This window comes from Podarcis filfolensis, assembly GCF_964270895.1.
Source record: "Podarcis filfolensis genome assembly, chromosome: 11".
Taxonomy (NCBI): domain Eukaryota; kingdom Metazoa; phylum Chordata; class Lepidosauria; order Squamata; family Lacertidae; genus Podarcis; species Podarcis filfolensis.
In genome coordinates this window covers 58,709,425-58,735,856 of record NC_139613.1, presented here as the reverse complement: position 1 = coordinate 58,735,856, position 26,432 = coordinate 58,709,425, and the positions used below count along the sequence as shown (strand labels likewise).

General features: G+C 40.5%; 2 protein-coding genes across 3 annotated transcripts in view; one reads left to right on the top strand and one right to left on the bottom strand.

The window, feature by feature from the left end:
* VPS13A (vacuolar protein sorting 13 homolog A) overlaps positions 1–8,303 on the top strand; it is a 153,405-nt gene extending 145,102 nt beyond the window's left edge. For both annotated transcript variants that reach the window (XM_083576421.1, XM_083576420.1), the window contains exons 69-72: positions 1,585–1,670; positions 4,265–4,388; positions 6,080–6,154; positions 6,459–8,303. In XM_083576421.1, the coding sequence (XP_083432547.1) occupies positions 1,585–1,670; positions 4,265–4,388; positions 6,080–6,154; positions 6,459–6,509 (336 nt within the window). In that variant the 3' untranslated portion in view covers positions 6,510–8,303. The remainder of the gene's footprint in view (positions 1–1,584; positions 1,671–4,264; positions 4,389–6,079; positions 6,155–6,458) is intronic.
* A 305-nt stretch (positions 8,304–8,608) lies between these two features.
* Positions 8,609–26,432, bottom strand: part of LOC310744963 (guanine nucleotide-binding protein subunit alpha-14-like) — a 42,005-nt gene continuing 24,181 nt past the window's right edge. The window contains exons 2-7 of the mRNA XM_083577095.1: positions 24,391–24,575; positions 15,356–15,510; positions 12,480–12,608; positions 11,967–12,096; positions 11,146–11,299; positions 8,609–9,938 (exon numbers count right to left, since the gene is read on the bottom strand). Coding sequence (XP_083433221.1) covers positions 9,748–9,938; positions 11,146–11,299; positions 11,967–12,096; positions 12,480–12,608; positions 15,356–15,510; positions 24,391–24,575 — 944 coding nt within the window. The 3' untranslated portion in view covers positions 8,609–9,747. The remainder of the gene's footprint in view (positions 9,939–11,145; positions 11,300–11,966; positions 12,097–12,479; positions 12,609–15,355; positions 15,511–24,390; positions 24,576–26,432) is intronic.

Below are 26,432 nucleotides of genomic sequence, written 5' to 3'. Positions count from 1 at the left end.
TAGGGTGCTCATCAGTCATATTCAGTGCTAAGATTCCTTAAACAAGACCTCTCTGGTAACTGCTTTTTCTCCTTGGGAAAGAGATGCACTGAACTTCCCTAAGCAGCTGAAATATTTGCTATTTTGCTTCCTTTGTTCTGTCACTTCACATAAATTTGTAAGTCTGAAATGTCTGTTCACATATAACCTGAATGAAGTATTTCTAGTGGCTGTAGTTAAAGAGAGCTAGAGCCATGTGAAGAGTGTGAGCTGGGAGGTAGGAAGTATAAATCTCCCCACTGCCATCTCCATCTCCCCCCTCCGTAGGCAATGTGTGGATAATGTTTTGTGAGGATTGCTGAGATTTAATTTGTGAAATAATTTGGTCGCTTGGATTAAAAAATAAGTTCTACAAAGCAAACCTACTAGTGTATTGGAATCCTCAGATTCACCTTGTCTACTATATAATAAATGGTTCTATATCAGTGGCTAGTTTGGAATATATTATGGATTGCAGTGTTTTGAATGTTTTGTAGAATTTCTTCTAATGAACTTGCAGTGAAAAATTAGCATTTTATAAAGTATAATTATCTTACAATCTACTCACTCTCTTAAATGCACCACCAAAATTGTTTCTATGCTGTATTTATAGGATTTAAAATGTTCTTCCTTATTATTTCCTTTTCATTCTAATTTAAAATCTAAATTAAGCTTTTGGTTTTAGTTCAAGAAAACATATTTAAATATATCAGGCCTGTTCTGTAAAAACAAACCACCCATTTTATGTATAGATGTATGATTGAATTTTTATGCAATATAAAGTATTGCTGTTTGACTTTAGGGAGTGTATGAATTGGGGACTTTTTGTTCTCTTTCTCTCATTGGTGTGGGGGGACTGATAACATGATGTAACATTTGTGCTTGAGACTTTTTGAAAATACTGTATAAACAGTTGAGGAACATTTCAGCATGGGATGGTATTATGAGTCAGAGGTCAGCAGCTTATTTTTATTCACTTCATGTTAAAAAAAAAATCAGCTATGGCTTAAGGAAGATCCACCAGTCTGGATTGCATGCCTCAAACACAGTTCACTCCTTTAAAACCATCATATATGATTGGACGCTTGTGTCTGAAACCATGATTATTTGCATAGTTGTATTCCATTTACTGAGAAATACAATAAGAAATTGTTTCTGTAACAATTCAGGTTGAATTTGAATGGTCTTCTCTTTTGAGTATTACAGCATTCTGTAATCTGAAAATGCATAGTACTTTCAAGGTTATAAACATCTGAATAGCCCAATATTATGTACTCATAATTTTAGATAAAAGGTTTTTCACATTCCAGGATGATGGCGCATCATGTGGAAGGATGTTTACAATTATGTCAACTCTCTATTACAGTACTACTAGGTGTGAAAGTTCTTCTTAATCATGGCAGATATTAAATGTCCTCAATATATGTGATGTATACATGTTTTATAATAAGCTGAAATTGATAATAATGTAAGCTGAAATTAATAATAATGTTAGACATTAATATTTTCCTCAGAAAGAACTTTCTATACTCTAGGGAATTCTATACAACTGTCTTTCTCTTTTAGAATATTGAAAATGGAAGATTTGCCAAACTGAGATACTTTACACATGCAATGATTAATAGTACAGATTTACTAATGGTAACAAAGAGGTAAGGTTCCCCATTTGTCCAGTTAACTTTATAAGCTGCATGCATTGTTACACTTGTTTTTTTTGCTCACTCAGTAATAATATATATAACATAAATAGTGTGTTTAGATTTTCCCTTAGCATTTAAATGAAAGAAACGCCAATCGTCCTTAAAGGTAAAGATACTGAAGGCTATATTTTACAACAGAAGACCAAGATTTAGAATGTTTTTATGTTACCTCAAACCACTTGATTAGACTTTTCACAGTAGTCAAGACTGGAGATTGTGTTAATATTGTTAGTGTGTATGTGAAAATCTGGAACTGATAAATGGTAGTCGAAATAACAATATTCCTGGGATAAGCCCTCGTTCATTCATTCTCTCTCTCTTAAGAATGATTCTGCCATGTACTTTTGTAACTGATGTGCTTCAATTAAGTAGTTCCTTGTGGCTGCAGGTGTCCATATATATTGAAACTACATCAGCGAAAGCTTCCTTGTTCAATTTAGTAGAAGAGACAGTTCCATGAGTATAAAGAAATTTGCAATGTCTCTGCCTCTCTTGACTGAAGAGCAAGGGCGCCAACAGGATTTTCTGTGCTCAGTGCGCAGCAAGGGAAGTGGGATATCTGAGCTACTTGTAAAGGAAACCAAGTTGCATAAAATTTAGCTATGCTTTGTGTCATATGCAAATTTGTGTCCTTTTTTGCAAGTAGCATCGAGAGCTCTCCAGAACATGAATAATGTATGCTTGATAAACATATATATAATTGTATCTTCATACTAGAAAATACTTAACATGTTGAATTTCTGCCTGCCTCAAAGGCACAAGAATGACATGGGAGAAAACATGCCTAAACCTCTTTGCAAAGTTTTCACATTTTATATTTGCCATTTTCAGGGAGGAGGTGGATTCTTTAACACCTACTGTGTAGTAGTATTTGCAGAAAATAACATTTAAGTATATGATCTTAGATGATAAAAGAACAAACTACTTAGATACAAAGGGCTGGAAAATGAGACAGAAGGGGAGGGAGAAACAGCAGCTCTTTTGGATTCCAGGGATTCCAGTCACCTGGTTTCCAAACAACTCACTCGTCTATCTCAGCCCTGACTTCACTCATTGGCGACACTAAAAGGTGGGAGCAGTCAGGTTGGCTCATCTCAGAGAAATCACTTAGAAGGGTACCTGTGCATTTTGTTTCATAACTTGCTTTCCAGGAGGGCTAGAGACTTAAAAAAATAATGAATGGAAGCTCAGAGTCTGGGCCCCCTTCATGATGTGGGCACAGTACATCAGTACTCCCTGTACTCACATCTCAGTGGCCCTATGAAACAGAATAGTAAAGCAACAGGAACTCTGTTTGATTATTAGAACAGGCACCTTGAAATCAGCGGAATATATATTTAGCGGTAGTGCATTAGTTTTATTCTTACATAGGAACCAATTCCTAGGGGCTGTGGGGGCTTTGCCCCCCCCTAAAATATTTGAGAGGTCTGCCCCCACCCCCCAGATTGATGGGCACTGCCACTCAAATAGTGTGTGTGCACCACATCGTGTGATCAATTATGCAGGGTGGGGCCTACCTGCCCGCCCCCATATTTTATTCAAGTTGGCACCCCTGCATAAGAAATAGTATGTCACTTTGAAGGTATACAGCTAAGGTTCCCCCCACCAAGCCACTGTTGCTATCCAATATTGTGCAAGCTCATTTCCTTTTCCTGCCTTCCCCACTGCAGTTTCCCACACCACTTCAAATATTCTCTAGGGTTTCTCAGATTTTCAGAGCAAATTTGGAAGGATAGGCACAATTGGATACCACTCCACATAACTACAGTCATACCTCATGTTGTGTTTGCCTCAGGTTGAGTGTTTTCAGGTTGTGTCCCGCGGCAACCCGGAAGTACTGGAAAGGGTTACTTCCTGGTTTCGCCGCTCGCGCATGCGCAGACATGCAAAATGATGTCACGCACATGTGCAGAAGCGGCAAATCGAACATTATCCCCACCCCATCATGCTTCTGAAACTGAAGGAAATTTCAGATGCACTTCATAATATGGCATAAATATCCCGCTACCATTAGACGGATAATGTTATTAACCATGCATAAAGCACCTCTCTGGATCCTGACCAGAGTTTTGGTTGACAAAACTTGCTTTATTTTCTAACTGAAATATTATTGAAACATGAAACCCTACAAGCTTTTTCAAGGAACTAACAAATTCAATTCAGTGAAGACGCAGGAACACTTGTTTTTTTGTAGAATGTATTTGACCTTAATTATTAGAACATGACTGAACAAAAGTATGTGTTCAGTTCAACTATTGCTGCTGCCTGGTTATCATTCTATATGCCAGCTGTTCCTTATTATATATTGATTTCTGCATCTTTAAAGTAGAACGTAGTTGTCTTCTTTGACTGAATTAATATACACACATATATGATTAGGTTCCGCTGGCATCATTGTGCAAATCCATATGTGTGTATTTCATTGTGGAATTAATAAACTATCAAACTGGGTGATAACAAGGCAACTTTTAATTTTTTTATTTAAAAAGTAATTGTTGTATTTCTGCTTGCTTTGTTTTAATGGTTTATTTTGTATTCTTGTTTAGTGGCATATTATTCGTGACAAGAGGTACATTTGGACAGTTGACCTGTGAATGGCAGTACACCTATGATGAATTTACCAAGGAGCCATTCATTGTTGATGGACGGAGGTTGCGCATTGAAGCAAAGGTACCGTGAGAGACTTCAGCTTGTTGTAGAATGTATTAGATTAGCTTCAGAGTATATTTTAAAAATAAAAGTCATTTGTCTCCAGTAGAATTCAGCAACTTAAATGGCATGTTGTTTTCCTTAACTTGCTAGTTTATTATATTGTTGTTATATAACAAGTCAAATTTACCAAGCTAGTAATACCACCTATGGAAACTTACTTCACTAGTGTTGTTGTTTTTTAATTCAAAGTTTCATGGTCAGATAAAGGGGGCTTCAAATCTCCCCCCCCCCGTTTCTTCCTTTCTACACACACACACACACACACACACACACCCCGTTAATGTTTTCCTGCATAGAGAACAAGACTCTTCTGGAAGGCACTCTCTTTTTCAGCCCTTGTGTTCTCTAAAGTGTTTCTCAACCGGGGGGCATATGGCCCCCAGGATATTCCGGGGGGGGCACAGGAGAAAATTGCATAAATGGGGGGGCACAGAACAAGACTAGGGGCCACAGAAGGAAATGAGAAGTGGCGAAAACAGAAGTGACCAAGGAAAGAAAACAGGAAAGAAAAAAGAAAACAGAGAAGTGAGGAAAATGGAAAACAGAGAAGTGACCATGCTTCCCAAGCAAGGAGATTATTACAGGGTTTCTTGGAAAAGTCAAGCAGTATGCCACCAATATTGAATGTCAAGAATTCAGAGTTTTGCTGTTTAGCAGTTAATGATGAATTGAAAAATGAAATAATGGTGTATGTGAATCATTTGAAGCCACTTCGTAATGATATGGAAGTTTACTTCTGTGATCTGCTGGACTTGGATATTCTGGCCTGGGTAGCCTCCCATTTTCACATGCAGCAGAATTGGTGCTCCCTACCTTCTGCCCCAATCCCTCCCATCCATTAGAGAAAGCCTTACACTCAATCGATGTGCAGCACGCCCTAAAGGTATACATCATCCGGACAAAGGAGTTTAAATGTACACACACACTATTTGTCTCCTTTCTCCCTACTGCTGCCAGCTAGAATGATTATTGTTCTATGCTATCTTGGTGGATATGCATTTGCATCTTGATAGCCCATGAGTGCCTAACCCAGCCTCACAGGCTTACAGTCCACTCAACTCAGAACTGCCCCTATTGGGGACATAGGCAGGGCAGCCACCTGGGCATCCCCCAGCACACGGCACTATAAGATTGATGTATTCCTTGGCCGAGGCTTCCTTTGGCCACAAGCTCTTATAGCAGGGCCTCTAACGTTAGCTCAAGTTGCAGTTGGACCTGCCCTAATTGGGTAAGCTCTTTGAAATTCCAAGCCAGTGTCCCCCATGACGCCAGTAGGAGACAGTACAATTGATACTGACTCAAAATGTAGAGCTCTAAGGCATCATGGAGTCATTGGAGCCACTCCCTAATATGGACTGCAATGTGCCTCTGATTTGCTAATTCATAAGCCCTTTACAAAAAATAGTTAAGTTAAATGTTTAAGAGGAAAGTGGGCACCTGTTATTTCCTTACTACTTGTGACTCCATTGACTGTTCGAGTTTGGCAAGTCCGCAAACCTGATTGGGAGCTGCCTCATGCTCACGGTGGAGTCAGTGTGCAATCCACTATAAAGCTGTGAGCTGTATGCTGGGAAAGTAAAATAACAGAAGTATTACATTTCATTTTACCTTAGAAAGCCAAATTAATAGGAAACTTATTTATTTTGTAGGAACGAGTAAAGTCTGTATTCCATGCCAAAGAATTTGGAAAAATTATTAATTTTAAAACGCCAGATGATGCTAAGGTGAGTATCAAATACTACTGATCTAAGTATGTTTACTTGAAAATAGTATACAACCATAGTCCTAGATTCAGATAACCAAAATGTTGATTGTGAGGGTGGCACCACGCATGTGTGACAGTAGTTCTCAGATGTCACATTGATGCATGTATAGCCCAGCTGTGAGTCTGGCAGCAGCCCCAGAAAATGGGATTTGCCAACATGTGGACTGACTATATAGTTATATACTAATGCTCTATGCTATTAATATTTAGATGAATATGTTGACTTACTTTCATTGTCTAAATTTTCTCTCAAATTTTCATAGTGGGTTCTCTCAAAACTGGAAGAAGTGAGGGAGAACCATCCAAAATTGTGACCATTTGTGCAAGATTCCAAGATGGACAAAACAGAGAGTGCCAAATTCAACATTTTGATGGAGCCTTAGCATGTGACATTGCTAAGACTATGAAGGGGATTGTTGACGTCTTCTACATAGCCAGAGTAGAAAAAAATCTGCCATGGTCAGTGTCATTTAAACTGTTCTAGAGCTGAGAACCTCTGCCAAATTGTGGCTTACTGAGCTTTTTATTTATAAATAATACAGAGTTACTTATATCAGGAGTAAAAATGATGTTTTCATGCATATTCTGTCACATGATTTAAAAAGACTAAGTCTAGATTAATCTTGTGATTTTATGTGATAATCAGGGTTCCCCCACCATCTAAGCTTTATTTCTCCTGTCATCGGGATTTTAATTAATATGCTATAATTGCCACATTACATGTTAATATAATGTAATTCACTGAAATTCAGTTAAATTCTTCAGGGAAAGACTGATTTAACCAGCAATGCTCTTATATTATGAATGATCTTGCTGATCTGTTTATTCAAGAAGCCTTTTTATTTACCAATATATATATCATGAGGTTATTTAGTTTTTTTAATACAAATAAACAGTTTGTGGTACTGTAATATTATTTTTAACACTCACTTTTTATATGATGCAAAAAATTAGCAAGGTGTTCTGGTACCTCATGATGATGGGTAGATGTACACAGATAAACATGAATTATTGAAATGATAACCTAGGCAGGGATGTGTCTTTGCAGCAGTGCTTTGAATGGCATGATTTTTACTTTCAATACATAAAATTTTCAGCAAAGTCATCGAAACCTTCTAAAGAGCATGTTTTGAAATGGTATATAAACCTAAGGAACACTCTTGAATGAAAAACTGTTTTGAGTGAGGGGAATCTAAATTTCATGCTCATGCTGAATGCATTGTCATTAATTTAAAAAAATTGAGAACATTCATTAACTTTGGGATGCATCCAACTGTTTTTCTTAGAATAGAGCCACTGAATTTCATGGACGTAAATTAGGCAAGTCTCTTAATTTCAGTGGGTCTGCTCAGAGTATGACTAACGTGGGAATACAACCCATTTCAGCATTTAGACCCAAAACAATTCATAAGATATTTTTAGTTCTGCATGAAAACAACAAGATTTCAGTATGTGGAGGGTTGCATACACATTTCTTTTAATTTGATTTTGCTAGGCTATACAATAATGCCTATAAATGCACATGTAGATGAAGAAATCACGTCATAAAATGGAAAAGAATGCAAATGTATGTAAGTGTATTGCCTAATCCAGATTTGACTTGTTTGATGCATGTAGTAAATGTCTGCTCCAGAATATTCTTTCCAAACTTCTGTTTGGAGGATTGAGGTGAAAGAGATTGGCCCTCCTGAATTTGCTGGTGGTACTTAAACTCCTCATACTGTAGCTTTGTTGTAAAAGCTAAATAAAGTAAATGGCATGCCAAATGTAATTGTATGTATTTATATAAAAGTCTTGCTTGCTCCATTATGTAACCACCTGAGGTGCTTAAAGGAATACATTGCAGTCTTCCCCATAACATTTTATTTCTTGCTATACAAAATGTATATTGAATTAATGGTTACTGGATATGCCAAAATATAACTTGTGTTGTGTCTCAAGAACATGAACGAACTCTTTCCGGATTCATTGGTTTAACTGACAGTCATATCATACTTGAGCATTTACACTTTGAGTTGTGGCCTTAAGCTGCAGACCAACCATACAGATCACTCCTTCTAAATGTGTACAATAAAGAGTGTGATGCCTCCTAGGCTGATTACACATTATTTTTGTTTGTGCTTATTAGATTTCTGTCCCTGTGTCTGCTAGACCTGTAGAGAAAAACACATACCTGTGCTGTCCCAAATACTGAGTTAAAGGTAAAGGTAAAGGTACCCCTGCCCGTATGGGCCAGTCTTGACAGACTCTAGGGTTGTGCGCTCATCTCACTTAAGAGGCCGGGAGCCAGCGCTGTCCGCAGACACTTCCGGGTCACATGGCCAGCGTGACGAAGCTGCTCCGGCGAACCGGCACCAGAGCAGCACACGGAAACGCCATTTACCTTCCTGCTATAAAGCGGTACCTATTTATCTACTTGCACTTAAGGGTGCTTTTGAACTGCTAGGTGGGCAGGAGCTGGGACCGAACGACGGGAGCTCACCCCGCCGCGGGGATTCGAACCGCCGACCATGCGATCGGCAAGTCCTAGGTGCTGAGGTTTTACCCACAGTGCCACCCGCGTCCCAATACTGAGTTGGTTCATGTCATTTTTAAATTTTAGGAATGTTCACACAGTGAAGAGATGCTAATTGAATTACCACTCTGTCAAACATTGTATTCAACATGTTATCTTTCTTCAAACAGTGTATGCTGCATTACTTCATATGAAGGGGTGACATAGCAATAGTGTAAATGATGCCAAACAAGTGGTAGGTCTTAACTGTATTTATTTATTAAATATAAAATAAAGGAAAAGCAAATAAAATGGGAAATGAACACTCACTGCCTTTGCCAAAAATGGCCACCAAAAGGTATGGTACCCCCAATGGAACAGGTGAATGATAGATGCCATTCAGGGGTGCCTTCATACATTTTGGAGTTGAGACAAGTGCACCCTTCCCTTCTCCAGTCACGGAAGCAGTTACTTTTTATAGGCTCCAGCAAAGGGTGGAAGGGAGCTTGTTTTTATTTATTTTTTAAATAACTATGCCCCAAAGCATATAGAAAACAACAAATATTAAACATATTGGCAGCTAGCATTTTACTTATGAATCAAAAATTGCACAACAAGCTGCTGTGTTTCAAGGAAAATAAGATGTATGCCATGTCCTTCAAAGAGGCTTTAAAAACCTAAAGAATTATATAAATATAGGCTATTTTTCATTCAGCTTAGTCATGTACCTTAGTCAAATGACAATATAGCATCCAATCTTATGTAACTAAGACATCTCTGGCTAAAAGATTATCAAATGAATTAAATTAGCGGATGCAGGAAGTATCTATAAATAAATGGCAGATATTTTTTCTTAAATCACCTCAAAACTAAAATTATGCACCTCAGATCAAAAACTGGAAAAAAAACCATTTTGAAAGTGTATACATTAAAAATCTGTAAGTATCATATCTAAATTTCCATTTTTGTTAAGTAAATATTTTATGGTCAACAGGGACACAAACAATTGCTGCAAACAGATACATGGAGTTTTAAATACAATGCTGGGTCCCTGTGGTTTATGCCAGATTGAACTCCTTTAGATTCAGTTGTAGTATTGTGTCTCTGACAGCAGCAAAGACAAATCTAATGTTTTCTGTGTCTGTAGCACATGTAAAATGGGAATAAATCACTTTCTCTTTATCTGTATTCTGATCCTGGTATAACTTCAGAATGAACTCTCTGGCAGCTTTAACATCTTGCTTTGGTCCTGCTCAAAAGCAAAAATGACACCGTTAAACAGAGAGAGAGAGTCCTTGCAATCTTCAAATAAATTTATATTTTCACTAGTGTATGCAGAGTTAATTAATTCCAATTAACTATTTTCAAATATACTAATACACACAGGTCCTGCCATCCAAACACAATGCATTCTCAGGAAATCATTTGTTAGGTGACTATTTGCATAACGAGTCAATGATTTCCAGTTATTCCTAGGGGAAAATTTATACCATGTTCCCAACCACAGAATGTTTACCCCCAAATTTTGAAAAACCCCAGGAAAACCCACTGAAACCTTGCAAAAGGCAAGGAGGGAAGGAAAAGGATGCTCTCTTATTTGTCTGATCTTTCCCCCACCCACCATGGTTTTTGGTTGCCATGAACTAGCAAAACACAAAAAGTAAGTCTTGTTTAAGGCTGCTCATTTGTTTACAGTACTACAACTGTGTCTGGCTGTCTTGATATCAGAATCTGTGATGCGTGTGTAGCGAGGTTTGGGTACTCATTCTTTATGTTTGGGTATGTAACGAGCGTTTGGACAGTAGGACTTGTGTGTAGTAACAAATGCTAACTTCCCACATTGGGAATATGGATGTGCATATAATTTTAATCATTTGCTTGCAAAAATAGGTGCCATATTTTTCGCTCTATAGGACGTACTCGACCATAGGACACACCTAGTTTTAGAGGGGGAGAACAAAAAAAAAATTCTCTCCCTCTCTGCACAGCGCCCTTTCAGCAAAGCGGCAGGAGAAACGGAGCCTCTTCCATTTCTCCTCCTGCTTCGCTGAAGGGGCGCTGCGCAGAGAGGGAAAGCTGTGCAGCGCCTCTCCAGCGAAGCGAAGCCAGGAGAGCAAGAGGGATTGGTGCACACCGACCCCTCTCACTCTCCAGGCTTCAGTGAAAGCAACACGAAGCCTCCGGAGCATGGCGGGAGCGCTCCTGCTGCGCTTCGGAGGCTTTGCGTTGCTTTCGCTGAAGCCTGCATTTGCTCCATAAGACGCACACACATTTCCCCTTAATTTTTGGAGGGGAAAAAGTGTGTCTTATAGAGCGAAAAATACGGTAAATGTTGTCTGTTTTAGTGTAGCCAACAACTGGGGTAGCTAACACTTCACATTAAAGTGCTGGTCATTAGTGAACTGACAAAGCAGCTACAATAATTGCTTATCGAATGTAAAGCACAACTGGTTTACCTGTGAACTCTGGAAAATAGGTGCTTAAATGGGAATGCATAATCTTCTCTTCTAAAAGGTCTTTTTTATTTAAGAACAAGATGACTGAGGAGTTCAGAAACCAAGGGTATGTGATTATTGTTTGAAATAAAGCCTTGCTTTCTTCCAACCGATTCTGCAAGAAAAGTATGAAATGTTAGCGAAGTATTCTTAAAGAAATTAGTGGGTGCTGGGCTGTATCCAACACTGATTTCTGCTTGCGTAACAGAACTTCACTCCACCTTCATACTACTGCTTACACTTAAAATATGCTCCAGGGGTTTGGGGGACCCTCAAGAGCACATTTTGGGGGTGAATGGGGGAAGGAAATGCAGGGCAAGTCTATTGTGTGAGTGGAACTCTGCCTGTGCACCCCATTTCTGTGCTCAGATTAAAGTATAATTATTTCATACCCAAAACCTAGTCCCATCTATCATTATTTTCTACCCAGACATATGTTCCAAGTATAATTAATTATAACACTAGCTATTCTCCCAGTGCCGCAAACAAAGTGTAAATGGGGTGAAAGATAACCATGTTCACCACTTTGAGCTCCTTGGAGGAAAGGCAGGATATAAATGCAATAAAATAATATGAAATACAATGCAATGGATGCTATATGTGCAAGAATGAAAAACTAAGAGTGTGTCTGTGCCAGAATTTCGTCAGGATACACCTACAAAAATTGGTATTGTGCATCGAACAGGAGAGGGTGACCATTCTATGGAGAGATGCATTGAGAAAATAATCTGCCACAGTAAAATGCACTAACTGAAATAATCTAGAGCACTCTGTTCTTTTACCTCATTGTTGGATTCTGCCAAGACTTGATCATATTCACTAAGAGCAACCAAGAATATTAATGAGGTAACACTTTCAAAGCAGTGTATCCATTTCCTTCTTTCTGATCTCTGTCCACCAACATCTACCATTCTGTAAATAGAAATAGGAGTAACTTAGTGCAATAAGCTTCCAGGGCACCAACCAAACAAAATAAACCCAACTCAACTTTGCTGTGAAGAAGACCTGATAGCGGAACAAACTATTTACAGTAACTTGAGATGCTGATAAAGTTGCTCCAGGACCAAACTCAGAAACCATGTTTAGAGGCTCACAAAAGCCCACATTCAAAAGGGCCTTTTATAGCCGCCAAACTCTTCAGGTTTCGATCAAAATCTAATTACGTCTGATGTTAATAACTGCAACCAAGCCTTCTCCAGGATGAACTTTCCCCATTTGGTTCAAATATGGTGCTGCTGTATCTGGCTACTCAATACTGCTTAACCTTGATTAGTAATTTGCATAACCAAACTTACCTAAAAGTAACATTTTGCAACTCAAAAGGATATTCAATAATTCCAGTGGTTGGCACTCTCACTCTGAGAATATCTTGCTCGTTTGGCACAAATGATGGTGCAGCAATGCGGTCAAAGTCTGAAAGGTAACTTCCAAGTCCAATACAGACACACTTATTTAGCAAAGTGTTACATGTTGTCATAAACAAATTAACATATGTTGAAATCAAATATTTAAGTAGAAGATTAATTCACAAATAAATGAGAGCTAATAGACCACACAGGGTAAAAGATTAAACAACATGGACATTCTAGATTCAAAGCTCATTGCTACTGTTAATGCACAACTACCATTACACAAGACACTTTCAGCCACAGCACTCCCCCCCCCCCCAGACCGCCATGGATGAATAACAATAGTGGCCTATTTTCAGTTATGCTATTTACTTTTGAGCTGACTGTATCAAAAAGAAGCTTCTCAATTTATATTCACATTTTCCACACATTGCCCTCATTTACAAAGTAGTAAGTTTAAAACATTTAAGTAAAGACCAATATAATTGCTATTTCACTGTATAAAAACTAAAATCCTAACCCAGCGGGGGGGGGGGAGTGGGGGGTGACAGTGCAGACCAAGATTGTAGCTTTGTCTCCAAGCTCCCCTCTTTAGTTACTAGAATTCTTTTTTTAAAAAAAGCATAAAAGAATAAAAGACTCAACAATTTCAGACTTAATGCAAGGGACTTAACATTTGCTTTAAACTAAGACGCTTAGAAACTATTCTGAGAATAGGAAAATAACCGGGCCTGATAATCTGTTTGATGGAACTGATAATGGTGCCCTAAACTCCAAAACTATCCAAAGATGAAGAAGAGTTGCTCTCTGAGATCACATTGCAAATAACGCAAGAGGATCTAACTGAAATAATTAAACCACCGGAGGAAAAGGTACATGAGGTTGCTGTGCAAATAGATGGGGTGCCTATAATGGAAGCATAGGATATCAGCATTAAGTTCTCGAAAAAATGGAGAGTACAATTCTTATGCTTGATGTAAGGTTGGAGCAACTGGAAAATAATTCACACAGACTGAACCTGATACTAGGGGGATTAAAGAGGACTCAGAACAGGAGGACATGGTGGACTTTTTAGTAGTCTGGTTCAATAAGCAATTTCTTGAGCTGGGGTACAGCACAGATCAAACAGAAAGCCCATGGAGCCCTCTCTCTGATAAAATTCTATGCAGCACTATTGTGCTGTAAAAGATTGTATAATGAACCTGATCAGAGAAACTAAATCCACTAAAATGCTGGCAAATTATATAAAGCAAAGTATTGCAGAAATGTGTTGAACTGAGTTTAATTTTGGAACAATGAAACCAAAAATGCCAGACTAGTCACTGTAAGAAAGTAATATTATTTAACATATTAAATCCTAAGACCTCCACTATCCTGCACAGCCCCCAATTGCCAGACCCTTGACTATTCAAGCCTAACCCCTTCAGGGGGTTGCCAACCTCAGCTGTTGAATCACCCCCTTGCTCCCTAGGGAAGTTCATAAAAAACTTTTTTTAAAAAAATGCCTGCTCCAAATGTCTTATCTTACTGCACTAGGGATTATATAGCTATCTCTGAAATTTCATGCATATCAGTTAATATCTTGACCCTCCTCCATGAAAATAGCTGTTTACTTGGCCATTTTCCTATGGCTGAAATTTCAATTCAGTGGAGCAGGCATTTTTTAAAAAATAAGTTATTTTATGAACTGCCCTACTACCTACAGTTCATTTGCTATCTGGATCATGCTTCGCTAAGAAACTATAAAATCTTCTTACCTCGAGCAAAACCAAACTATTGTATTTAGCAAAAAACAACAACAAAACAAAACAAAACAAAAAAACCCCACTCAATTTTCTACTAATATAATAAGAGAAATAGATTGTATGTATGTATGGGAAGAAGAATAACTGCTCATCATTTCCTTACCCATAGAAAAGAAAACTAGTAATATTAAAACAAAACTGTTCTTTGTTAATTCATCTACATGAAGAGACAGATGTGATTTCATGCCGAAATTTGAGTTACAAATTGGGGCAGGGGGAGAGTTGGCAGTACAACCCGTCATCATAATACAATCTGGCAAAAGTGCTGAACGGCAGCAAGATTGCAGGGGGCTGCAGACACTCACCCTGGGTCTGTGCTCCTTTGGAGAACTGAAGACACAAAGAAATATGATTTATTCACATATTTACACCTTCACTCTGCATGGAGGGATTCCAGATCTTACAGCCTGGTCATCTCAAGAGGGGCTTGGAGTGTAGCACTCCAGTCCAAGGCATCTCTCCTACTAATTCTGCTGTTCCTTATTCAGTTGCATCCTAATGGTCAGTTCTTTTGGTACTTTGGAGTACTAATGATTAGCCCCCCCAGGTGTCACCTATCAAAGGAGTTCCCCTGAGTTCCCACTTGTTGACTGACTAGGATTAAAGACTGGTACACACTTAGGACATTTACCTAGCTCTTCAAATGCTAACTGCTGATGCTAAGAAGTGGGTCCACACATTCCAATACACATGGATCTTGATTACATTTTCAAAGTCTGACACAAGTCTTCTTTACACAAACCCTACTTAAACACCTCAACCCCTTTGCATAACCCCCTTTCTAATGCCCATTGAGACTGTCTTATATACCAGTATACATACAAGTAGGGCTTTTTTCCAGCTGGAACTCAGGAGGGCACACCATTGCCATTATAAGAAAATAAGGGACGTGCTCATGGTGAGTTCTGGCACCTCTTTTTCTTGAAAAATAGCACTGTATATAAATTCTAGTTAAATCCTAATATTTACTAAACCTAAACATTTCAGACCATAGATCTATTACTGTAAGATACATACTATTTAGCCGAGTCGGACAACTGGTATTCTCTTCGCCTATCATAGCATGCCTGGATTCCTGGATCCTCCCACAGCCTCTTAACGGCTTCCACAAGTTCTCTCTCCAGTGTTGTTACTGAGTCTACATTCAGCTCTTCAATCATCTGGCCAGCCTCCTGCAGCAGGATGGGGGGGGGGATAGTTAGGGATTTATAATCCATTTAGTCAACATGGAACTGCAAAATTAGACACTGCTGGGCATTCAAAGCACAACCAACAGTCCCAAATGCCAGGTTCACCCTTCATGCACTAACCTTGACCTAGAACCACTCGGGGAAGGTGGTGTTGTGAGGGTGAGTGAAACAAAAATACCCTGCACACTGTATATGACTGAATCAGTGGGAAACAATGAACTCTTCTGTTGTTTCTGTGATGCATAATAATAATAATAATAATAATAATAATAATAATAATAATAATAATTTTTATTTATACCCCTCCCTCCCCAGCCAAGGCCGGGCTCAGAGCGGCTTATAAGCAATAATAAAAACAAGATGAATGATTACAACTTAAAAACAAAAATAAAATACAACATTAAAATAATAGAACATTAAAATATTAAAATGTAGCCTCATCGCAGGAGGAGAAGGAAAAGAAAAAGGAAAGAGAGGGAGGGAATCAAATTGGCTCCAAGCCAAAGGCCAGGCGGAACAACTCTGTCTTACAGGCCCTGCGGAAAGAAATCAGATCCTGCAGGGCCCTGGTCTCATGAGGCAGAGCGTTCCACCAGGTCGGAGCCAGAGTTGAAAAGGCCCTGGCTCTGGTTGAAGCCAATCTAACTTCCTTAGGGCCTGGGACCACTAGGGTGTTGCTATTTATGGACCTTGAGGCTCTTTGTGGGGCATACCAGGAGAGGCGGTCCCGTAGGTACGAGGGTCCTAGGCCGTAAAGGGCTTTAAAGGTCAAAAGCAGCACCTTAAATCTGATCCTGTACTCCACCGGGAGCCAGTGCCACTAGAAAAGCACTGGGTGAATAACATTACTGTTCCTACCTTATTATTTGGATGTTTTATTTATTTATTTTTAAACACTTCTGAATTAGGTTACATACAGATGTACATAGCTTGATGGGAAGGTGTGCTGGGGAACTGCGCTCACTTTTGGTCAGGGGAAGATGAGCTCACCTTGCAGCAGGGGGGAAAATACACTGGTCCTTGTACGTAGGTATATCAGTATGTACACACTCTATAACTGTGCAAGCTTAGAAAATGGACAGCAATGGCAAGTAAATAATTCTGCAGTGGGACAATGGTCTGGACAATGCTTTTTTGTATTTAATTTTGGCCACTGTGACACAGGGGTGAAAGCAGGCTTTATTTCACCTGGGTCAAAAACCCAGTTTCGCACCCCCATGTGCATTTGTGTACACACACACACACACACTTGGAGCCTCAATGGCACCCCTCTGGAGGCTTCACCTGGGGCAAAAGAACCCAACTAGCCCTGCCCCTCCATAGTTATGGCTCTGCTGTAACATACCAGGAAACTCTATCAGCTACTTCAATCCTAACATAAAAAGAAAGATCAGTCTTGCTGGATTAAGTTTCCAACTGAGAGGTCTTTCACATGGTCAGTGGTGGAGCTTCAAGCTCAGACAGTGGCGTGGCTGGCGCACGTGCCGGGGGCATGGGCAGCAGCCGCGATGGCACACCACCAGGATGCCATTTAGTTCTCTTTATTGCAGCACTGCAGAAAAATACCATAGAGGCTTCCTCCCAAGCCAAATGCTAGAAAGTATTTCATGCTGAATCATCGACAATGTGCCTTCTCTTTAGTAGCAATATTCTGTGCACAAACATAGTTGACTATTGGTTTCCAAACATTCTGAATCTTGAACAGCACATTAGATGTTTGCTTTTCCAAATATTTGATTTATTTCTGCTACTACAAGCCAAGAACAGCACACACAGAATCCCTAGTGAAAGGTTGATGCTTCTGTTTCAGAAATAATGGTGTGGTTCGGACCATCATTCCAGGCTTCATTAAATCATGGCCTTCCTTCACCCCTACGCTGCTCCTGCCATGTGCAAGGTTTAGAACAAAGATCTTGCTCTCCTTTACATTGCATTTCCATCCTCTAACAACTTCCATTTGCACCATTATCTTGTAGGGAACTGAATGCCATTGTTGCTATTCTCTCTCCACATGTTGCTGGATTACCATTTTAGCAACATATAGCTCTGGATATTGCAGAACAAAAAACTCATTGGGTCGCCTTAAAAAAGCCCTGGGTGAAGCTTCCAGACTGCAGGGGTCGGCAAGGTTCACCGGCCATGGGCCAGATCACTCCCACGGAGATCGTTCATGAGCCGGACTGGCGCAGTGCAATGCCAGAAATCGCTTCTGTGCATGCCAGACACCGAAAATCACGCCTGCGCAGATTTAATCCGGCCCGTGGCAGTGTATGTCCTGGGGTAACTTTGGGGTTACAGTTCACTTCATCAAATCTGGCCCTCTTTGAAAAAAGTTTGGGCACCCCTGCTTGGGACCTAAAATGACTAGAAAATTATCACTGAAATGAGTAATCAAACAAAAATAAAATTTGAAGGAATCGTGTTGAAGCTTAGGAGCAAATTTCCACGTCAGAACTCCTTGAAAGGGTTTGCACAGAACCAAGAAGGGGGTGATGTGTCAAAAATCCTCAGAGAGGGTCTTTTAATGATCCTGTGACCAAATAAATCCAATTCAAAACCTGACCTCAGGTCAATCACTGAACATGGAAGTTCTACTTTTGACAATTTGCTTTTATTGGAAGGGATGCTCATTTTCCCTTTGGTCATACAGTTGTAATGCTTCTTGGGATTCCTTTTTATTCAAATAATATATTTCCTACTTTTTATGCCCTTTACAAAGAAATGTGTTGAGGGGGGTAGGGGTGGGGATGTACACAAACATGCATCTGGGGTGTGTGCCAAACTGGGTCTTTGACCTGGGTGACAGAAGGCCTATTTTCGGCCCTGCTTCAAGATTCCCCTGCCCTGCAATATGAGAATAATAGTAGTAGGTTTTTTTTGAAGGGCTGCTGCAAGCATTACTATACATGTGAATTGGCTTGAATGCTAAAAAATGTACTATGTAAGGATAACATATTTACATCATCATCAATGCCTCTATACCTCACCCTTGCAACTATAATATTGGGATATTATTATCGACTTATATCTCACATCCCTTTACTGTTGCTTTTGTTATGCTTGAATAAAAATATTGTGAGAGATGTAAAGGTAAAGGTAAAGGGTCCCCTGACCATTAGGTCCAGTTGTGACCGACTCTGGGGTTGTGGCGCTCATCTCGCTTTACTGGCCGAGGGAGCTGGCGTACAGCTTCCGGGTCATGTGGCCAGAATGACTAAGCCGCTTCTGGCGAACCAGAGCAGTGCACGGAAACGCCGTTTACCTTCCCGCTGGAGCAGTACCTATTTATCTACTTGCACTTTGACGTGCTTTCAAACTGCTAGGTGGGCAGGAGCAGGGACCGAGCAACGGGAGCTCACCCCGTCACGGGGATTCGAACCGCCGACCCTCTGATCGGCAAGTCCTGGGCTCTGTGGTTTAACCCACAGCGCCACCCGCATCCCTGTGATGTACTAATTCTTAATAGACATGCTGACTTTTCTAAAGTTTGAATCAATATTTTATTTTAGTATTTAGAGAAACAGAAGCCCCTATCTAACCATCCTTTGCAAGCTCCCTCTCCTTTCACCGAGTGCTGATCTAAACAAGGGAGTTTCCTCCAATTGCCAGCCAGCCTGCAAGTAAAGAGCTGTGCTCACACAAAAGTTGCAAAGGTTCCAACTACACTGGGAGCCTGCAATTTATATTTTAACAGCTCTACAACTGTGGCTCTCATTGCACCAGCCTGTCTTTCTGTGCAAAAGCTTTACGGTTTCAATGTATTTTAAGACCATACAGAAAGTCAACAACAAAAAGTTGGAGATTATAGCCTAACACAGGCATAGGGAAACTTGGCCCTCCAGATGTTTTGAGACTACAATTCCCATCATTCCTGACCACTGGTCCTGTTAGCTAGGGATGATGGGAGTTGTAGTCTCAAAACATCTGGAGGGCCGAGTTTGCCTATGCCTGGTCTAATGACACATTAGAAACTGAGGCTAAAAAACGATCCTATTGATTAACTAAGATGGGGCTTATTTATTCCATTCACTTCTAAAAGTCTGTATGTCAAACTGATTAATAGATACTAGTTATCTATATAAAGTAAAAGCCTCAAAGGATTCAGTCAAGCATTCAGGTATCTTGGTTGTCTTGGATGCTTTAAAAGCTTCAGGCCCAAATGCAGATGTTAGCAAATGCTGTTAATTGTAAAAACTGCCACTGTGTCATTTCCTCTAAGTGATACTTTTATTTTAAGGTAGCATATGTAAAAAAAATCATTGTTCTCATCTGTTAATTTATCTATAGATAACATACCTGCATCCATCCAATTTTCCCATACTACCATTTCCCACCCAATTTTTAAAGTTGGATTTCCCCATAGGGTCAATTTATTGTGAGAAAATTGATCACGTTTAATTTTACTAGCCATCATATTCCATATATTTCCTGATTCATCAAAATCCTGGAGAGGCTGTGATGGGAATGTCCCAAAATCCAACTCTTCTGGACATCAGTCATACAAGAAATATGCAAAATAACCAAACAGGTATTAGAACTCACCCAGAACTGCTGCTTTTGAACATTTGCCAAGATGATAATGCCCACTCACATTATAAAGAGCTTATAACCCACCTACTTGCAGCAGCCAGAAGCATCATAGCCAGACACTGGAGAGACCTGTCAGGAGTGGACCAGTGGTACCACATCATATGGGAAACAACCTTACTGGAAAAGCTAACCAACAGACTGAAACTAACAGAGTGACAAATAGAAGAGGACACCTTCGTCCCAGTATGGCTCCTCTTTATTACGTACAAAGCCCAACAAGACAACAACAAGAATCCACTGACAGCATACAAATCAATATGGCCAACGTGACCCAACAATCACCCCCCTCACAAATGCAAACAAACCTCACTGCAGCCAAACACAGACAACTAACCACACCCTGGGCTCCCAATCCCTCTCAATACCAAGGCAATATATTAAGCAAATAGAAAGAGAACCTACCCAGTTGATGCTGACACAAAACCCCACACATACACTATAGAAAAGAATATAAGTTTCACCATCCCACCTCTTCTCTCCCCTCTTCTTCAGCAACCTCATACTGTATACAACACTAATGTCTCATATCAAATATAACTGATGTGTAGAAGAGACTCCACAACATGAAAAAAGAGACAATGCATGTACTTTTGTAAGCCAAGAAAACCTTCATAAAATTATTTAATACTGGGACTCATTGCCCTATCCTTCATTTTAAACGATTGGCCAAGATCTTGCCTGCTTTTTCACCGTTTTCCCAATATTTCTGCTTTGTACATGCAAGCATGAATTTTGTCTGCTGTGATAAAAGTATTATTTAATTCATATTTCTTTTTTTTGTACAAAAACTTAAACAAATGTGAAGATGTCTCCACTTTACTCTTTTCCTTAAAAAAGAACATGCAGGGCTCCTTCCTTTTGTACATGTTTAAGTCCCTAAGTAACCCACTCTTCCATTCTAAGAAACAGGGATACATGAAGGCGCTGGCCTAATTGTCTTGAAACGTTCTGGCAGAACATTCTCCACTTAAGATTCTAGTTTCTCAAAGAAAACAATCTAAAACCAGATGCACCTAGTATTTATTCATTATCAAAGAAGTCTTAGCAGTCCCCTTTTCCAAAGTCAGTTGTTTAATGTGTTTTTAGTTTGTATCAAGTGAACATTGGAAGAAGTCACTCCACTTTTATTATTTAGCCATACAATCAGTGCCAGATTCACGTATAAGCTAAATAAGCTATAGCTTAGGGCCCCACTCTCTTGGGAGCCCCCAAAAAATTTAAAGGGGGAAAAAACCTGGATGTACATTCCCAAAATATAAGATAAGTTCAAAAATTACTTTGATAAAATACATATTTTGTTATGTGCAAATGGCTTTAGATACCTATTAGGTCCATAAATTACCATATAGCATATATTCAACACAAAAAACAGCAACAATTTGTTGTTGACAAAGGGCAGCTGGACATATAAAGGGCCCCATTACCTTCAGTAGCTTAGGGCTTCATCAAACCTAAATCCGGCCCTGCATACAATTGATTGAATTCAATGTGAACCACACCAATATGTTTGAAAGCTATTTATGGTGGGATTTGTAAAAATAAAAATATCCAAAGCCCCTTTACTTGTTCTAGTTTGACAATTACCGGTATATTTGAGTGGTTTTCAAAGTGAAACCACCCAATGGCAAATTATTATTTATTTCCTTAACCAACTTCTTAGTTCCAGTGCCTGACTGTCATACAACACTCACTGACTTCTTTTTATAAAAACAATAACCAACCACACAAGACACAAGTCATATTCCTAGGTGGGCCTTTAATGTGATTTAATTGCATTCACCCTTTGCTTGAGAGCCACATTGCATTTTCAACAGGCACAAGGTGTGATACCTCTTGGCGGATAAACACAGATAGCACTTCACGTTTGCATGCAAAAAGGTCTCAAGAAAGACCTCATAAATTCTGGCATATAATTCTGATTTGTAGGGCAAATGCAAACCACCATTTGCTCAAAAACGGAGGGAAGGGAGACAATCATGGCATGGATTGGAGGGAAGGCGGGGGAAGGTGAAAAAAAGAACCTGCTCATCTCACAGCAAGTTTAAGATCAGAAGCGAAATGGCTGTGGCAGAAAGAGATAAATGGGAAAGGACTGTTCCTGGTCCTGCCTACAATAACCCCATGGCCCCAGACACACTGCTGTACCCCTGAGGGAATGAGCCCCTGCCCTCCCCACCCCCACCTCAAAATTCTCACCTCTGCCTTAAATCCTAGTCTGCTGATTTGCATACCTGTATCTAAATCAGCTTAATTTGAGAATCCATCTTAACTTTACGTTCCAACCATACCACTTTGTAAGTAATAATCACAGATATGTATTGGCATTGCTTTTGGCACAAATATTATGTTTCAGTGCAAAGATGCAGAATTTGGAATTGTGTGGGGAGGGACATGCAATTACGCTGTTGAATAAATAACTGGTGTCATTTCATTTGTTGCAATTTGAGCCCACTTTAACTGAAATGTTTTTCTGGATGTTTTAATATTTACTGTGAAATTATCCACCATCTGGAAAGGGTTGTGGAATTCTGGAATATGTCTCACAGGGAGCATTACTGCCACCACAGCAATTTTCATTCACTTTCTATTATTTGTTCAGATTGATCAACATTTCCCCTCTGCTTTGTATTATCAGATGTATTCTGGTAATTTTCTATGTTTCAACAACATAGAATTGTAGAGTTCATCAAGTCCAACCCCCTTAAATTAAAGGAATCTCAGCTAAAGCATCTATGACAGATGGCCATCCAACCTCTGTTTAAAAACCTTCAAGGAAGGAGAGTCCACAAACCCCAGAGGGTTGTTCCAATGTCAAACAACTCTTACTGTCAACCTAATGCAGATTAGGTTACAATTGTGTAGTCACTTACCTGGGATAAATCCCACTAAACTGTAATAAATGAATTACATATCCCTAAATATGCTACAAGTAAAAATATGAAATTATGAGAGCCATAAGAGCAAAACAAAAACAAAAAAAGAGTTACTCTGTTCTCAGCATCCTTGGACTTCACAAGCTAGTTCAAGCTTCTTAGTCACAATACAGAACCCACACTATCATTCAACGACACCTTACAGATGCCAGACAATTTGTTTCATGATTTCAAACTCTCTCATATGGTAAGATTGGCAGAGAGGCGACTCTTGATAGTTCTATCATCCTTGGAAGCTTAGTGTGGTGGCCTGGTAAAGGGCATTCTCTGTGGCCACCCCGAGTCTGTGGAATTCCATCTTCAAAGAGGAGGATGTGGCATAGGGTTGCCATATTTCAAAAAGCAAAAAAGACGACACATTTGTAGGCGAGTTGAGGTGGGGGGGGGAGAGAAAGAGAAAGAGTAATAGTGGGCACTGCCATGTTCAGTCTCCTCTGCACTCTGTCGCCTCCACCAGTATTGCTGCCAGCGCTGCGTGCCTCTTTCCCCGGCTCAGGCTGGCAGTGGCTGTGGTATGTGGCGATGGCTCAGCACTCCCACCCACCAGCCGAGTCAACACCGGGCGGTGCTTGCCACCCACACGAGCCTGGGAGCTCCCCACATGTCAATGGGCAGCCACTGCTGGAAGAGCCGCCCACACCCCGGAGGATGCGGGGTGGGCACCAGCTACGGACCGCACCACTCGGGGCAGCCAAGAGTGGCACACACACCTTTCTGCCTGCCCTGCCCTTATAGGCTGTGGCACTCGCCTGCCTGTGTGCCCAGCTTCCTGCGTTGGTGGCCTGGGCTGGGAGGAGCTCTGCACGCGGCAGCCACTGCCATCCCAAGCCTACGCAGCCTGATGGCTCTCCTCCAATGGCTTTCCTCCTTCCGATGACTGCTCTGCACGCTCTCCTGCAGCCAAAGCTCCACACAATGCTTCTGCTTCCAGGGCACAGGAAGTGCTGCATTCCACCCCTCAACAACCCACCCCCTAAAAACCCCCGGACATTTCCTGAAAAAGATAAAAAAAAATCCGCCCGGATGGCCATATTGACCCCAAAAGAGGACATGTCCAGGAAAACCCGGACATGTGGCAACTTAATTGTATTGCTTTTTTGTCATTTGCCAAAGACACACTTCTTTCCTGAAGTCACGTGTATATTTGCATTGTGTTAGCTGGCACAAAGACTATGGAAAAGACTGGGGAGAGAAGAGATGGCATATGCTAGATTCTCTGGCCAAGGTTTAAAACTAAGAGCATAAGAGGTGGGGAAGTACATTCAATGAACTGTTATTTTGGGAATTTCAACTGCTGTATTTTCTGTGTTATTGACATCAATAAAGAAGAGTTTAGTACCTTATTATGCTCAGATGAGTATGGAATTTGTAAAGTATCCATAGCTCTGATCATACTTTGCATAGCGGAAAATATGTTTTGATAAATCAATTTTGTGAAGCCTTTCCTGTCTTCTTCCGTATAGCCTGATCCGTGAATAATCCTCATCTGCTTAATAAATGTACTCTTTCCGCTTTCTCCTGTACCTGCAAGAAAGCACAAGAAGAAAGCGTATCTTTCAAATTAAACACAACAAAACACAGAGAGCACCAGCTTCACAGCAGCAGAAAAGAAGAATCAACAAATTCTCTTGATGTATCAAAATCAAGTTATGAACACAATGGTCTGTGTAAGCGTGATATTTGTAAATAAATTAAGTGAGCCCTAAAAGTAGTTCATAAAATACCCATATAGACAATATTAAACAAAATAATAAAATATGAATATGCATATATGTCACCATAAACCTTGATTAAACACAATACCAATAATATTTCCTGACTGACACCCAAAAGCCTGGCGAAACAAGCATGTTTTTAAAAGCCTTCTAAACATTTCTATGCCCTGCTTGCTGTGCATCTTGAGGAAGAAGATTCCTTAGGAAAGGCCCATTTAGAGAAAGCTCCAGTTACAGAGAAGGCTCCTAAGAGTGCTGCTGCTCCCCTCACAGACATGTCTCCTGACATAAGAGAAAGGGAGGTGGTTTTTGCCAGTACCCCCCTCCTGCTGCAGCCCCTCCCCAAAAAAATCTGTCCAAGAGGATTAGCAGACCCTCTCCAACAGTATGGAATATGGCATAGAGTGCTGCAAATGGAAATGAAAATCCCTGCAGATTCAATGAAGATCCCTCCCCAATGAGAAACCAAACTTCAGGCAGCTTTTTTTTTTAAGTCGTTTAGTCGTGTCCGCCTCTTCATGACCCCCTGGACCAGAGCACGCCAGGCACTCCTGTCTTCCACTGCCTCCCGCAGTTTGGTCAAACTCATGCTGGTAGCTTTGAGAACACTGTCCAACCATCTCGTCCTCTGTTGTCCCCTTCTCCTTGTGCCCTCCATCTTTCCCAACATCAGGGTCTTTTCCAGGAGTCTTCTCTTCTCCTGAGATGGCCAGTCTTGGAGCCTCAGCTTCAGGATCTGCCCTTCCAGTGGGCACTCAGGGCTGATTTCCTTAAGAATGGAGAGGTTTGATCTTCTTGCAGTTCATGGGACTCTCAAGAGTCTCATCCAGCACCGTAATTCAAAAGCATCAATTCTTCGGCAGCTTTACTAATACATTATTATGCCCATACACACCAAAGAGTGGTAGTACACAGTGTTAATGCCTAATTTACTTGGATCGGCATGAGTGCAATCATATGTATTGCTTCCTGGGATCAAGCTCCGCTGAATCCAACTGTGCTTACTTCTGACTGCATCATTTCAACTTGCAAGACACTAGTTTAATTTAACAGATCTTCAGCCAGCTGAAATGTTAAGCTCTTATTTAGAAATGCAAATATTCTTCCCAAAGAATTACCACAATCTAAAGCTAGTATAAAGTAGGAACCTCCTCAAAGAAAGGAATGTAGTATTCAACCTTTGCTTTGTTATTATTTTCTGATTTATTCTATGCTAATCTGTCAAAAACCAAACTTGAAGGCCTTAATATCACCTCATTTACTTGCCAATGCATAGAAAGCTTGCCAATTACCTTGGTGTTCCAGCAGCTGATGTCATCATTCCTGCCCTGAAAAACAACATGAAGTGGTGGTCCCACTCTCTAAGAGCCCCCTTATTCTGAAGTGGAGGGTGGACGCAGTGGCGGAGTAAGCCGATCAGGTGCCTGGGGCAGTGCGTGTGCCCTGCACCCAGGGGCGGGGGCGGCTGCCTGTGGGGGCAGGGTGAACCGAGGCAGGACGCTCCGCAGGGCCTCCAAGGAGTCTGCCTGCCTTCTCCCACTCAGCCGCCCTACAGCTGAGGCTGAGGTTGAGGCAGTGGGCAGACTGTTTGGGCAGCGCAAAGCCTGCGGGCGTCCAAGGAGTCCCAGGAGAGTCGTGTGGCTTGGGCGCACTGCAGGCCCCGTGG